The sequence below is a fragment of the Colossoma macropomum genome, unplaced genomic scaffold (assembly GCF_904425465.1).
Source record: "Colossoma macropomum unplaced genomic scaffold, Colossoma_macropomum, whole genome shotgun sequence".
NCBI lineage: Eukaryota > Metazoa > Chordata > Actinopteri > Characiformes > Serrasalmidae > Colossoma > Colossoma macropomum.
In genome coordinates, this window is record NW_023495932.1 from 229,580 (window position 1) to 246,280 (window position 16,701).

Sequence of the window (16,701 nt, forward strand, 5' to 3'; positions counted from 1 at the left end):
ACGTGGCGACGCACCCCTCTCTCCTCCCGCTCATAAGCGCATTGTAAACAAAGTTAGCTTGTGGTGAAATTGAAGCTTGCGGCGGGATTTGAGGTGAACCGAGCTTCTGAGGGGAACCTGGTTTCTTATCTGAGGTGAGTTGACTGTGCTGTGTGACTGACATATCAGCTTAAGTGTCTAAATGGCTTAGAACCGGTTTCATTTTCCAGGAAACGCCAGCTAGAACATCGCTGTCATTAGTCCTGTCACTGTGTTGTCAGCGGTCAGTTCTCGCTTTTAACCTGCATAGCGCGGAGTAAAGCGGACCGTTTGGGGATGTTTTGGTATTTATTAGCTGTCCAAGACGCCTGTTTGTCGTTTTAGCTTGTATATTCCTTAGTAACACATAAAATAATGTCTGTTGTCGTTGACATTCAGTGAAGTTATGAGCGGAATTTGTCAGCAGGATTTCTCAAAGGCCGTGAACTGAGCTGTGTGTGAAGACTGTCCGGTAGGAATCGGGCAGCTCTTCTCCTGTTGGACAGGCTTGACCTTCAGCTGAACTTATGTGGGAAACAAACGAAGAAATCCTGTGTTTACATTAGCTTACGTCCAGTTAGTTTATCTCGACAAAGCCAGCTTGTTCGCCAGCTGTTTGTTGGAATTTTCCCGTTCCACCTTAAATGGTGCAGCAGGCACATTCTGGCGTCTCAGCCTCGAGCGTCTGAATGTACCTGCTGCCCCATTTAAGGTGGAACGGGAAAATTCCAACAAGAAGTTGGCGAATAGGACGCGAACTTTAGCCTCCTAGCTAATATCTCCATCTCCAGCCTGTGTGCGCTACTCGGTCTCTCAGTGAAACGCCAGTAAAGCCTCTTTAAGCCGGCGTCTGTGGAGGTTCACTGCTTTGGTTGTGTGTCCTTCTGTCCGGTACTGTCCCGGCCTTTCTGCGGGTCACTGTTCAGAGTTCACGGCCTTTCTGCGGGTCACTGTTCACTGTTCACTATTCACGGCCTTTCTGCGGGTCACTGTTCACTGTTCACTATTCACGGCCTTTCTGCGGGTCACTGTTCACTATTCACGGTCTTTCTGCTCATCACAGCAGAGCAGAGAGAGTTAGAAAACGCAAATCAGGTGACGGTTCGTCTCACTTTCGGTTCCCATCTGCAGCACTTCCACTGCATTATTAAGCTTAAAGGGAAAATCCACCGATTTTCCAAAATCTCTGCATAATATACATGTAAACAGTCATTCAGAGTGGTTTGGTGTGAAATGCTCCGTTCAAGAGAAACTTACAGACCAATAACTGTTCACAGTGGTGGTGATAGGAACCAGACGTCCACCTCTAAAAGCTCCTTCATAGGAAGTTATTACATGGAAAGGTTCTGAAGATGCTGCCTGATGTCCGAGACGTTGTTTTTACAGTATTTGTTTGTCAATGTTTTTTACCATTATCAAAAACATATAGAAATATCAGAACAGACGTGTAGGTTTACTGGTGGTTTTGAATAGTACATAAAATGACAGTTTTTGCGTTGTGTACGTTGTACCCCCTGGTTCCTATCACCACCCCTGTAAGTAAGCAAGCAAGCAAATAAATAAATAAGTTGTCAAGTTTTTCTACGAACAAATTATTTTGCATCAAACCACTCTGAATGACGTTATTTACATCTCAGTGACTGCATTAGACAGAAAATGTGAAAAGTTGGTGGAATTCCCCTTCTTCTATCTATCTATCTATCTATCTAGCTATCTATCTATCTATCTCTCTATCTCTGTCTATCTGTCTATTTACTTACTTGCTGTCTGTTTTCATGCATCAGTAGGGCATTTTTGTAAAGTTATGTTTTAATTTTGAAGCACCCACACAGGGTTGACTTACTTTTAACATAAATTTATATGTTTGTTCCTTATTTATTTTGTGTTTTTGTATTTATTTTTTGGTTTTAGAACAATATAACATGAGAATATAATATATGATCATGCAATAATTAGGGATTCTAGGATTTTTATGAGCAGTATTGCGATTCCAATTAAAATGTGATCTATAAATTAAGCTCCAGGTATTTTCATCAGGAAGACTAACACATCACATCTCTCAGACTTCAGGCGTGAAAGCTGAATGTAGCGTACCAGACTGCCAGATCACAAGCTTTGTGTTATTTGGTTACATTTCAAATTCAAGTTTGAAGACCTTGTTGAATGAAGTACGTTAATTAAAATTGTACTTCTTGTGATTTGAAAATACTCTTTCAAATCGTGACTTCAGTAAGTAAACAATAAAAACACGGAGCTTGCAACAAAAACCAGTGTATGTGACAATTTTTGTAAAAATCATTTAAGCATGGTGTGCCATTATTTGAAGCCCTTTATTTAAAATGAAGGGGTCACTAAAATGTAAGTAAAGCATAGTTTGGCTTTTTAATGTAAACTTTTCTACAAAATAAAATAGAAAACAAAATAACTGATAATAATGGTTACTATATGTTTTGGAGTGGCTTAAATATTATTCCAGCCCAGGTAATAAAGGTAGAAATAAATAATAATAATAATAATAATAATAGGGTCTGTTTTCTATTTACCCCCGATGTTGTACTTTAGCCGAGACATTTGAATCCAAATTTTGCTTCTTTAGAACAGGAGCAGTGACAACTCCATAGTCAGCCAAATCATTTCTATAAACATATGTCACCAAACCTTCTTCCAGCCCGCTCAAACCACGTCCAGGTCTTGTTTAAGGCCAAAAAACTTGTCAAGGTAGTTTAGGACACAGTATGACTGACTGGGAACTATAAAAATTCACCAATGCGGGCGAGTCATTTCAGACATTGCCAGGGCTGATATTCACAGTGATTACCTCAGGAGTTGGAGTGCTGATCTAGATTCTGGATTTATGGCAGTGACCATCATAAATATGAAGCAGTCTGATCTAAGAGCAGATCTGCTTTGCGAATAGCAGCTCTGTTGTTGTCTGAAAAAGTCAATACTTAACCACAATAGCAAGTCTGCTTGACCTTAATGAAGAGCTGGATGTGGTGTGAGCAGGTTGAGAGAAGTTTTGGGGGTGTATTTTTACAGAAATGATTTGGGCTATTTGGGTGACTATTGAGTTCTAGTGTTTGTTAGCAACATTATCCTCATAACTCCAATTCTAGACTAAAGAAAAGAAGCAAAATTTGACTCCAGACTAGTGATGCCGAGTTGATTCCTCGACTCCAACACTTCTGGAGTAAGGGTTAAATTTTGGCCAGTGACTCTTAGGCCCAAAGCCATTTTTTATTTTTACCTCTACCTCTTGTTTTCGAGTGTCACTTTGCCCCTTGGAACTGAGTTACAAGAGGTAGTTGTTGAAATCTTTCTCCATGAAATGTGAGCCTCAAATAAAGAAGAGCATCACTTCATTAACAGTTACTAGCGCTGCTCTGTAGGCGACCCTGCCAGTCTGCAGTGACAGCAGAGGAGGTTAAAGTTCAGCTCCTCACTGCTGGGCTTTAGTTACATTTAGGGAGTCATATGCCTTCAAAGAGGGACAATTATTTATTATTGCCCACCTCTAATTCTTCAGTGATATGAAGCTGAAATCAGTCATCGCCAGCTTCTCGTATTTTCCTGTTCCACCAACCAAAAAAAAAAAAAAAATAGTGCCAGGTTAATCATCCTTCTGCTTTGCTGTGACTGAATCTGTGTTGATGCCATTTGGGAAGCTAAACTTGGGGATCTCTCATCTGATTACAGAGTCGAGAGAGGAGCTCGTGCTTTGACGTTGACGCTCAAAGCCTTTTCTCACTGCTGCCAGCATGGCCACAGCTGTGGAGGACACCAGTGTGCTGGAGGAGGAGCTGACGTGCCCTGTCTGTCTGGACCTGTACCGTGACCCCCGGCTCCTGCCATGCGGCCACAACTTCTGCCTGCCGTGCCTGCGGAAGCTGAAGGGGCGCTCGGAGCGAGGGCGTCTGCGCTGTCCAGAGTGCCGGCAGAGCCACAGGTGCTCGGCGCCGTGGCAGAAGAACTTCAAGCTCGCCAATATTGCTGATGGTTTCCGGCGCCGCAGTCGGGCCGAACGCCCTGTATCCGGCAGGCAGAGCCCCACCCACAGGACTGAGGGGGTGCGCTGTGATTACTGTCCCCCAGAGCCTATGGATACGAGCAAAGGGTCTGCAGCGGTGAAGACGTGTCTGAAGTGTGAGGTGTCTATGTGTCCGGAGCACGTGCAGCCCCACCTGGAGCTCCCAGCTTTCCGGGAGCACCCGCTGGTGGAGCCACTGCGTGATATGAGACAGAGGAAGTGCGCAGAGCATGACGAGATGTTCCGTTATTATTGCGTGGATGAACGCACGTTTCTCTGTAACGCGTGCACCATAGAGGGAGGCCACAGTGGACACAGCATCAAAACACTCAAGAACACCATGAGGGATATGAGGGTAGGACACGTCACACACAGTAGCCACGTTTACATGCAGCTAATAATCAGACTAATAGCTCAATCGGTATAGAACGGACGTACCATGTAAACACCTCAATCAGAATAGATTATTGCAATTGAGGCCATTTGGAATAGAATTTCTGTCTGATTTAATGAGGTGGGTAATCCTGTAACTAATCTGTTAAATAGAAGAATAATAACCGTGTGAACATCTGTATCTGATTACATTCCCAATCGGAAAGTTGAAGTCTGTTCTGATCATGTGCGTCATATCATAGTGAAAGTTTATACCGTTCAACATGGCGGAGCAGAAACTGGTCTGCAGAGGAGACGAAGTTTATGCTCTGATCTTTAAAAGACGGCGGTGGGACGGACGTCCAGCTTATGTGTCTCAGAATACGACGTCTTCCTCTCACCTTCTTCAATAAGGACATGTGAAGGACGTTTTCCTGAGTCTGACGTCATTTTAAAGTAATTAAAAACACAAGCGCTGCTCACTGCTGCTCATCTCACTCTGACTGGACTCTCGTGATGCTTGTTGTCATGGTAACGTCTACACTGAGTGGTTCTCTACACATGCGCATAATTTTGGATCTGATTACTTGTAGTGAGCATGTAAACATCTCCAGTGACTACATGTGGTCAGATTTCGGGAGGGATACGTCTCGTGGTAGACAGTTGTCATGTGAGCAGAATAATAGAAACATTCATCGTATATACCTGGTAATACATTGTATTTACAGTGAACAAACATGCTACAGTACCAAAAACAGTCAGGTGTTGCTTTGAAAAAGGAAATATTTATTAAAAACTTTGCTGTTTTGGTGACCGTGATGATTTGGTCCGCCCTAATGTCATCCAGTTTAGGTCATGTCAGTCCTTATCTACTGCAGGAACAGCCTTGTTTAACATCTTTAATTTAAGCATCTGTGACACCAGTTTGGTGGACCATCACATTACCAGTCGCAGTGGGCACTGTTAATGAAAATGGAATTTGATTTGATTAGTTCTGTCTGTCCAGACACATTTGTTATTGTAACTTACAAACAAACAGGAGAGCAGACAGTAGACTCAACAGCTGCTTTTGTTTCTGCTGTGGTGACTCTGATTAAGATGATCCTTCATCGCTGTTGCAGATACATCAGTATTCACATTACAAATAAAAAGTGGACATATGCAAAGGTTTGGGCACGCTGGGTAAATTCCATTTTTTAGTAGATTTTCTAAGTGAAAATAAAGCACTCAACAGAGAACACACTTCTACACATTTTAACACTCAATTTCTATTTATTTGCTAATAAATAATAAAACATAAGAATGTGGCCTGCGCCACAAATAAATAGAATTGTGCAGTAAAATTGTAGAAAAATGCCATATTCAGAGTTGTTCCCTGTTGAGCATTTGTTGAACTACTATAAACACTCACCTGTAAAAACACTAAACAGTAACCTGTTCCTTCACTGTCATGTGGACTGATGAGCTCTGGAACACAGGAGAAAAGCAGAGCAGTTTCTGTGCATTTCGCTTTGTGTATGAATGGATCCATTGTGAGAGAGAATAAGGACGGGCGATTTGTGTTTCACAGGAAAGTGTTTCACAGGTACTGCTCTGTTTTGGTATTTTTTGGTTTTTTTTCCCACTGAAGTCTCACATACATATTTTGTCTGACACCTGAACGTACGGCTTACAGTCATATGCAAAAGTTACGTTTTGTTAGTTTTCTATGGAACAAAACTCAGCAAATAAATAGAAACTGTGAAACAAAATGAGCAGGAATGTGCAGTTTATGAGTTTCTTCTCTGTAGAGGATGTTCACTTATTTTCACTTAGAAAATCAAAACGTGATTTGAATAAGGGGGTCCAAACCTTTGAATATCACCATTTGTTCTATTGGCATCATCAGGAAATGATCTATGTGTTTCCAACTAGCAGCGAGTGGTTTGTTGGTAAACTTGTTGAAATTCTTCCTCCAATATGAGTTTTGTCTTTTTTCCAGAATACCTCAAATAAGCAAAGATAATGCAACGTACAGGCAGCATAAACCATGCAAACGTTGTCCCCTTTAGCTGAGTGGCTGAGTCAGGGATGTTTTGGTCACGTTTCAAACCAAAATGACAGTGAAGCAGATCTTCGATCACCTCCTACTTTTTAGTCTATTGCAGTTGAAGCAGTCTACTTTGTTTCCGAGGAAGCAGACTTAAAAGAATGGCTGGTCTTTTGTCAGTCCTAACCTGACATGGCCACCAGAGCAAAAGCCATGCTTCTGTTTCCTCTTGTACTGGCTGAGGAGCTGCTTGACTCAGTCCAGGGTTTTTATAGTTAAGTAAAATATTTTACAAAAAAGAAAACAGTGAAAAAATATGCTCATTAACCGAAATAAAAACAAAAACATTTTTCAAAAACATTGAAACTAAATCAAAAGTATAATGTTCAATGCAGGACTAACTAAAATGAAATAGAACTGCTGAGGAACAACTCATGAATGTTGGGTTGATTTTTACTCAACACTTAATAAATTACCTACTATCACAGTGTTTATTATAATACTAAAACTAAAACAGAATCTAAATAACAGCAAAACTAAGATGAAAAACTAAATTAAAGTAACTAATGAAAACTTAAACATAAAGAGAACCCTGGTGGCATCGTATGACTCCACAGATGGAGTTTTGTGCACAAAGAACTATTCTGCACAGTAGAAATATTTCAGATTAACCTTGAATTTTATTATTTATTATGTGAGAATGAGCTGCTTTGCTCTTATTCACATTGTGTCTCTCTGCAGGCCTCTCTGGACCTGGAGCTGCAGAAGGCAGACCGGAAGATCAGAAGAGTTGAGAGAAACTTGCAGGACCAAACTGAGGTGGAGCGTCAGAACAAGGTACACACATGACATCTAAGTCTGTCTCTCTGTATCTCACACATGTACACACCAGGCCTGTTATTACAGGAGGGCATAGAGGAGCCGCTCCCCCTCAGCTTTGTCGTGTGACTATAAGCTTTGGTATAGAATCATATTGTAGTGACAGTCATGTGTAACAGATGGAATAGTTCACAACCAAAAACCCAGCAAATCGAATGTTATGGTTTGAAATGTTAATAATTTCTAAAGTGCTTCACTGCTCTGGGTTATAAACTGCTTTGTCCACCATTTTTGGGTTTCAAATAAGCCATTGATAAATTCTGAAAATTATGAAACTGTGATAATACGCTCTTAAAAAAGATGGTTCTTTAAGGGTTCTTTAGTAAAGAAAATGTTTCTATAAGGAACCATGAACACTCAAAGAACCCTATGCATGATTAAAGGGTTCTTTGCATCATGAAAGTGTTCTTCAGATTGTTGGAGAATGTGCTATAGATGGTCCTATATAGAACCTTTTTGAAAAGTGATCTATATATTCTTCTATTGTTACAAGGTTTGCAACTCTTTTTGGTGGTATATGCAACCCTTTTCAAAAAGCCATCTATGGCACATTCTGAAGAACCTTTTCATGATGCAAAGAACCCTTTAATCATGCAAAGGGTTCTTTGTTCATGGTTCTTTATTGAACCATTTTCTTTACTATCTTAAGAGTGTAGCTAAATTCCAGAGTTACTCCACTACAGTTACAGAAACGCTTCTAGGCCTTGTTAATTTTTTTTTATTTTATTTATTTATTTTTAAATATGTAAAGTAGGTGGGCAACGTTTTGGAAGTCACTTGCAGTCTGAAGTTTCTCCAGCAGGGAGCGCTATTAGTACACAAGTCGCCATGAACCCACAACAAAATTAGCTCACGAATGCACTCAGTAACATCTATTAACACAACAGGGGAGGTATACTCTTAAAAAAAAAATGGTTCTTCAGTGGTGCTTTAGTAAAGACAGTGGTTCTGTGTAGAACCATGAACACTCAAAGAACTCTTTGCATGCTCAAATGGTTCTTTGCATGGTGAAATGGTTATTCAGATTGATAGAGAATGTGCTTTATACGGTTCTACAGAAATTCTTCTATATAGCACCAAAAAGTGTTCTTTTAAATGATATAATATCAAGCTTGTAAGAATAAAGGAACCATTTTTGGTGCTGCATAGAACCATTTTCAAAAAGATTCTATATACACATATACAACACATTCTCCATCAATCTGAAGAACGATTTTACCATGCCGAGAACCGTTTAGGCATGCAAAGCGTTCTTTTAGTGTTTATGGTTCTATATAGAACCACTGTCTTTACTAAAAAACCCTTATCACCCAGGACTAGTTTTGGACTATTGTGTAAAATTAACTAGAAAATATTGTGCTAATTATTGTCCAATATCACCCAGGACTAATGCTTACATGCCCAGTTATGATTTGCCTCTCAGGGACTAAAAAAGTTGATTCATTTTAAACTGAGTTTTATTTGCCCCCCTTACTGGACCTGTTATACACCCTCTTTGTTGCCTTAGGCCTTCATGGAGGAGGCTGAGCGGCGGGTGGACACCTTAAGAGGCACCCTGAGGACCCGGCTGGAAGGTTTTCTGTCATCACTGTGCGAGAGTTTGCACACCCACGAGGCAGAACACAGCCTCAGCGTCCAGCAGAACCTAACTCGTATAGCTGAGGACCGCAGCCGCCTAGCAGACGTCCACACAGGCGTCGAGCGGCTGCTACAGGAGCATGACCCCTTCCAGTTCATCAAGGTCAGTGACTCTACAGGGGTCCACATCTGTAATGCCCTACAAAGGCAAAGAACTGTGACTACACAAACAGTGAAACTGAGGAAAACCGCTGTTCAGTTCTGTTGTTGTGCTGCTGAGAATATATGTAGATGTGTAAATTAACTGATATTGGCTCAAATGTTCAATATTAGAGGAGACTGGGGCGGGGGGGCTCTCCAAACAGAAACAAGCTAGAGTGATGAGACTTAGGCCCAGTCCCATTTCACCCCTCGCCCCTACCCCTCCGTTTTGTGCGTTCACGCCTAGGAGTAGGGTGTCCCAATTTTTTTTGAGAGAGAGGGGTAGGTGAAGTGAAGGTTTTAGAGACTCGCTCCAAAAAGAGTGTTATGAGAAAAAGAAAAATACCAGCAACATGGCTGCGCAAGTGACCAAAGAAACACACAAATTAGATTTTTTCCATTAAAAAATTACAGTGACCATTGTCTTATCTTAGTTTAATGTCATTTCAACATATTACAGTCCTTTTCTTCATAACAAGCATAAACAGTCGCTAGTATGTTGTTGTCTCGGTAGCTAGCTAAATTTTCCATTCCACTTTAAGTTCTGACACCTGAAGCACCAGAATGTACCTGCTGCTCCCTTTAAGGTGGAACAGGAAAATTTGATCAAAAAGCTAGCAAAGTGCTGACCTCTGTGGTGCAGTGGGGTACTGTCACCACCCCCCCAAACAGTTGCCAGTACAGCGTTCTGATTTCCTGTATTCATTTTAGTTTTACAGTACTGTACATTGTGCTCATATACGTTTGCATATCCAAAGATAAAGGTAGGGGTAGAGTTCATGTCTGTATTTACAAACCTGGAAAACGTTTAGCAGAACTTTGAAGCTGCTTTTCAAGTTTCACTGTTTATGAATTAACAGTTCTCTTCCTTTGCTGGTCAGTTGGTCAGATGCATAATTACATACTACCAGCATAATCTCACTGAATTAGTCCATGGTAAGAAAATCCATGGTGAGAAAGTCTGTCTGTGTATGTTGGCTGTGGTTAATGTAAAATTCCAGATACAAATTTAGCTTTAAAATCCCCTAAAATTGCAAAGCTTTCAATGTCCGTCATTCACTGACACTAAACGTTCTCTTTTACAGGAGTACAGTTCATGTGCCAAAAGGTAAGTTTGAATCATTCGGTCACACGTAAATATTTTCAGAATATGGAGACGGTCTATGTGAGTTATGGTGTGTATGGATGTGTTTTAGGTACCGCCGGCTTCTGAGAAGGCCTCTGTTTCTGGCGCACAGCATGCCGATTGATATGGACTCTCTGGGGGCGATGATGGAAGGCAGAATGGAGGAGTTTATGACGGACATGCGGCAACAGATCATCTCACTCATCGACACTCTGTGTGAGTTAAGTAGACTAGTAGACTAGTTTTTATTTTTATCTCTCAAACCTTAAACCCACACTAGTTTCTCACTCACAACTAATCAAAATAAGAGAACAAACCATTTTTTTCCTGTGTCTGTAACTCTTTCTGTAAAAAGTAAGGCCTGAAGGCTTTGTCTCCCCCTTCTGGTGCAAATGGGAACTGACTCACATAAATAATGGAAATATTAGTGACGCAACAAAATGGTTTTTTTTTTGCTGAAACTGAAATTAAGGACATTTCATTCATTTCAAAAACTGGCTACAGATCGTGTTAGCATGCTAGCAGGGACTTCACTGCCTCTGTTATTTTGCTGTATTCTGCATATCAAGAGGATCACCAGGTTTTCATGTTGTATCAAACAGAGGTGGGCGATATGGCAAAAATATAATATTGTGATACTTCAAGAAATCTTCACCATACACGATACGTAATGATTAGTTGGAACCAGGAAAAAGGAACCAGTAGTGCTACATTTTAAAAAATACTATAGAAAAACTATGAACTGAAGAAATCCATATTGTATTGTTACATAATTTATCACAATAACGAAATATAGTCATATTTCCCGGCCCTACATCAAACCTGTAGTGGAGAAGTTCTTTAGTGTTGTTCCCTCGTCTTGATACTTAAACAGTGATTTATAAAGTGTTTGTGTGGAACTATTTCACAGTTTCTATGAGGGATAAGAGACAGTCATGCGGTAGTTTCGCTCGGCTGCTGCTCAAACTGTTTGAACACATCTGCGTAGAACAACAAAGGAAACTAACAGCGTTCTCTTTTTCTTTAGCATTAAAATTTTCTTTAGCATTAAAATTATTTGTAAATTGATGGTTTTTGTCTTTTGAATGCAAATTTAAATCAGAATTTTTGACCATTTTTGGCAACAAAAAATCAGTACCTCAAATTTCGATAAATTGGGGTTGAAATATTGATTTTATTAACGATCAATTTTGTCCCGATTTATTGATTTTTCAAAATTTCTTGTGGTGCCTGCTGTAACAATTATTAATTATTTTACAGAAATGACTGAAAAAGTCTATTATTCTTCTTACCTGATTAATATTTAGTCTTAATTTTTACAGTTTATAAGCTTTAACAATATTAATCCTAGGGTTTAAAGGGTTAAGTCAGCAAAACAAATCTGTACGCGTGTGTCTCTCAGGTACTGGTGACGACGGAGACGAGGGAGTGGAAGACGAAGATGAAAGTGAAGAGAGTGACGAAAACGAGGATGACGGCAGTGAGGAGGATGGGGAGGAAGAGGAGGAGATGAGGAGTGAAGAGGAGGAAGAGCAGGACCACAGCGAGTCTACTGATGAAGACTATACCCCTGAGGAGGACGAGGAGGAGGAGGATCAGTAATACGAGTGTCCTGCACTCGTAAGCACTTTTCTGCAATGTTGTAATTCAGAACAGCTGCTGAACGTCACGCAGCTCAACCTCTGCTTTGTTCTTTAATGCGCTTGTTTACTAAAATACTCTGTATGTAAAATTCTATATTAAATCACACCACTTTAAAGACGTATCTAAGCATGTACTTCCCAGTCTGGCCAGTAGGGAAGCCTGCAGTGAACTCTTAAGTAACTTCAGTCTGGCGTTGCTGTTTAGAGTTCGCGTGTGAATGAGAGTGTGTTCATATATGCATGTATGTAGACTCACACATGCACAAGCTTGAAGATTTAAAAAAAAGTTATATTTTTGTTATTATGCTGCAATTAACAACAGTTTGGTGTAGAACTGCTTTAAGGGATTAAATGCTGTGGACCAGTTTCCCAGACCTAGATCAAGCCTAAGGAATTTTCAGTGGTTCTTCACCATCGGCACTGCTATTTAGTCCAAGACTAGGCTTAATCTGTGTCAGGAAACTGGCCCCTTTGGGAATTATACTACAGTGCTGTGCTGTCCGACTCAACTGCCCACTTTTTTGGTAACAGTGCTACTGAAGAATAGCTCTGTTTTCTAACCAAAGCAATGAATGTAACTACTGAATAATGTTTACACTCACTGAATGTGAGCTGCACCGTTTAGAACTGAATTTCTCAGTCAGTGGGGTTTCTTTTTAGTCTGAAACTGGACTTAATGTTGTGAAATACATGAACAGAAGTGTTTCATATCTGACTGGTTAGTATCTCAGGGTGCGAGAGACATTTATATCAAAAATATATTTGCACTGGATTTTTTTTTACCAGTTATAATTTTGTTTAATGATAATGTTAACTATTTTTATAGTGTACTTGGAAAAAAGAATTAAATAAAAGTGCTCTGTCTTGTCAGAGAGTAATCTGTGTTCTTTATAACGGCTTTATTGCTTTAGTTTCAGCAAAAGTGGCAAATGGTAATTCAACACATCAAGTCTGTTCTGTCCATTTATGAACCTCACAGCGATGCGCTTCACTCCACATTTGTCGTTTTTCACATTTTGACACAATTTAAAGTCACAAACTGCCCTACATTATTTCAAAGTTTTGTGATGAATGGACCTGTAGAAATGATCCAAAACTACTTAGAATAAATCATTTCTCCATTAACTTCCATTAAAAATAAGACAGTTTTTCCTTCTCCTGTTTGAAGATATGAGGTTTCATTCTCACAGTGACGATGTACAGCAGTGGTTCTTAACTCGGCCCACATTTTTCCTTCACCCCTATGAGTTGCGAGTTAGGTTGAAGCAAAAATGTGGACTGCCTGGGGGTCCCTGAGATCCAGGCTGTTATACAGTATTACAGACAGGGAGAACTCCATCAGTGTGACAGACGGGAATGTGGTTCAGAAATGTTAATGTGTGTTTTGTGTCTGTTGCATTACCTCAGTGGTGTACTGTGAACCATAACCAGGCCCTTTCACCTGATTTACACACAGATCCAGACCACCCTGAAATCAAAATATTAAAACATTATGTTTATACAATGGCATATAATTAAACCTAATTGATAAAAATAAATCTGAGAAAAATAGAAATAAAAACACATTAAAAGAGCTGGGAGTGGCTGAATATTCCATGATAACCTAGCACGAGAGACTGAGGGAATATAGTTCTGTTAAAGTGATGAGGGTGATGTATAAAGGACTGTGTAAAAGTTTAATTCTAAGGACTAAAGACAGTTTGGGAAATGCATTATGAATTATTTTGGCAGCTGTATATGAACAATATTGTTCGACATCAATAAAGCTGCAGTTTGCTGTCCAGTTTTTCTCTGCTTGGCCGTCTTTGTGGATTTTCACAGCAGGAGGTTCGAGCCCTTTCACGCCTCATTGCTGACTAGCAGCTCAACGTTTCACGTACAGAGAGCCAACAGTGTCCTAGTTAATCTGATAGAGGAGCAAAATATTTTATTAGATATAAATTCAGAATACGAGAGTTGATCTCCATTCTGCTGGCAGAATGGCCACCAAACACCATAAAGGTTGGACACAAGGATCATACACCATTGCAAATAAAATAACGTCTGTAAAAAAAACACACAAACCTGATCCAAACACACTCCATCAATGAAATCACAAATTCACTAATTAACGTAACGGTGCAAGAGTTGGTGGAAGTGGAGACAGGAATAAGAGTGATATGATCTCACAAACTACATATCCAAAGCAACATATCAGAGCAAGGAAACACTTTGCTTTTTGGGCTTTAGGAATAATGCAGAATGACTCATCAGTGATGGTCACTGCTTGAAAAGAAAAGATGCACAACGATCTTTCATCTGGGCAAACCTGTCAAAAACTCTTCTCTCAAAGTCCACAAATCCATTAATGAATTCGAGTGATAGCATAGCAAGGGCAGGCATGGAAAGCAGAGGAGTGTTTTAGCTACACTCACAGTTAGCCATGTTTTTCTCTTTAACCTCTCTGGATTATACTGAATTACCGATCATGTCGTGCACTGCTCCACAGCGACATCTGCCGGGGCCAGGCCCTATCGGCCCCTAATGTTGAGACCACACACACATGCATCTGCAGCACTGATGACTATGTAAGGTCCAGAAACCTGACTGTGGAAACTGGGTGGAACATGTAGCTCAACACTGGAGTGAAATCACACTCCAGGCTTCACTGGTGTCTCAAAACAGGAGCTTCACATTTCAGTAGGTGGTCAGTAATCAGAGGGGTGGGAAACTGAGGGCTGGAGTCCAGCACAGGTTGGTGGTTTCACTGCTACAACAAACCAGCTAAACCTGGTCAGTAACTGCTGAGGACAATCAGATGTGTTTTTGCAGCAAAATGGTATGTATGCTGGACTAAGAGCTCCAGGACTGGAGTTCCTCACTATCACAGCAAACAGGGCCATTTCTAGCTATGAGCGGTAGAAGCCATCAATTTTAACTACAGTTATGATATTTTGTTTTATATTATTTGAGTCAGTCACAACATAAACAGAAAGCCATCAATACAAAACAAGAGACACTGCATGCAAAAATCAATAATGCAGAAATGATGCACACAACATAAACAGATGCTGTGGTTTATTAGTCTGTTTATTTCATTTTAGTGTGGAACTGTACTTACTGATGAGCGATTAGTACAGTTTCAAACTTCAATATTCATATACTACATCAAATTCTTATGTGCCAAGATTATGGGATGTGATTCACATGATATTCAAAGCCTCATGTTGTAGATGATATTCAAAGCTTCATGTTTATGGCAGTTTATAAGCTCTTACCATAAACGTGAAGAGTAGTCACAAAATGATTATAGCTTAGAAGTAAATAGCAACATAAAAAGTTTGTTGTTTTTAGTTTTTTTTAGTATGTAAAGAAAGTTTTTTTTTGTTTTCAGAAAACAGATTTTCTGACTGAAATGGTTTTATATTTTAAAATATCAGCAATACCTGGGCTGTAATTAGTGTGGTGCCTTGAAAGCATTTACCATCAATGTAAAGACCAGTACTAAACTACATAAACACTGCAAACTAAAACAAAACATCAAAAAAAACCTTTCTTTTAACATGCAGTCTTTTAAGATTCTGCCTAAAAAAAAATTTCTAACAGGAATTTTTGATTATTAAACAAGCAAAACATTACATGAAATGATGTAAACATAACACCAAGAGCAAAATCAGCTTGATAGCTCAAACTTAGCTTGGTGGACTAGACTTCTTGTTCATGGTAACTCAGTAAATTAGCGTATTAGCATATTACCATGTTAAAAAATCACCACAAGTTACCATCAATTTGAGTGCAAGTGCTGAAATAGTGGCTGTATTGAAGAAAACTAAAAAATAAATTTGGGCCCGCCCAGTTTGCCCTGGTCTCTTCCCGGTGAGGTGGGGTTTGGTGCTGTCCAAATTTTCAGGCTTGAAAATTTGGGTGAACATGCCTCTGGGCCCCCTTAAGCCCTGCCCCCTTTGGGTGGGGCCAGAGAGGAGCTCATCTGCAGGCATGCCTGACCCTACCTGGGGGCAGGGGCAAGTGGGCTGGTCCAAATTTACCGTGCCTCATTCTCCGCCCACTGTGGGTGAGGCTAGAGAGCATCACGTGTGCTCTTGGCCTCAGAGAGAATGAGACGCTCCCTTGCCCTAGAGGGAGCGGCGTGGCGAAGGACGTCACGGCCTCCCTGGGGCCTGCGGGGAGCGGCGTGGCGGAGGACGTCACGGCCTCCCTCTGGCCTGGGGGGGGGGGACTTGTTCTCTGAAGCAGCAGAAGAACCAGGAACTTTTCAGGATGGAATGAAGATCCAGAAGCTCAAATCCAGCCCAGAACCCAGATGAAGTGAGTTTGGCTTAGCGTACACAGCCCTCAGGTGGAGCTCTGACTGTGGATCAGTTCTAGTTTGGAAGACTGAACAACAGCGCCTTTTGGCATGCATCCCCGCATCCTCAGAACATTCTACACATGTACTGTGGAGGGCATTCTAACAGGCTCCATCACCTCCTGGTACGGGAACTGCACCGCCATCGAGCGGAAAGCTCTGCGGAGGGTGGTGCGGACAGCCCGGCGCATCACCGGGGTCCAGCTCCCAAACCTCCTGGATTTATACACCAGCCGCTGCCTGAGGAAGACCAGGAGGACTCCACCCACCCAAGCCACTGTCTGTTCTCACAGCTGCCGAGCAGGAGGAGGCGCAGAAGCATAAAGTCCAGAACCGTCCGGTCCCGAGCCGGTTTTTTCCCCGGGCCATCCGGCCGCCGAACGGCCAGTGGCGCCGGCGTATCGGCCTATAGGCCTGTCGCCGCACCTCCGAGTCGTCGTCGCGATGATCTCCGTGGACAATCCACAGCTCATCCACACACGG

General features: G+C 41.0%; 1 protein-coding gene across 1 annotated transcript; it reads left to right on the forward strand.

The window, feature by feature from the left end:
• On the forward strand, positions 1–12,747 carry LOC118803606 (E3 ubiquitin/ISG15 ligase TRIM25-like). The gene is made up of 7 exons (XM_036564077.1): positions 1–134; positions 3,715–4,400; positions 7,188–7,283; positions 8,833–9,066; positions 10,190–10,212; positions 10,301–10,446; positions 11,633–12,747. Exons 2-7 carry the CDS (start codon positions 3,777–3,779, stop codon positions 11,830–11,832), a joined length of 1,323 nt encoding a protein of 440 aa, XP_036419970.1. The 5' UTR covers positions 1–134; positions 3,715–3,776; the 3' UTR covers positions 11,833–12,747.
• Positions 12,748–16,701: the final 3,954 nt, after the last annotated feature.

Excerpts from the sequence above, each read along its gene's own strand:
- LOC118803606 (XM_036564077.1), top strand. The coding sequence starts at position 3,777 with ATGGCCACAGCTGTGGAGGACACCAGTGTGCTGGAGGAGGAGCTGACG. Across the intron at positions 4,401-7,187 it reads ACACCATGAGGGATATGAGG|GCCTCTCTGGACCTGGAGCT; the intron begins GTAGGACACGTC and ends GTCTCTCTGCAG. Across the intron at positions 9,067-10,189 it reads ACCCCTTCCAGTTCATCAAG|GAGTACAGTTCATGTGCCAA; the intron begins GTCAGTGACTCT and ends TCTCTTTTACAG.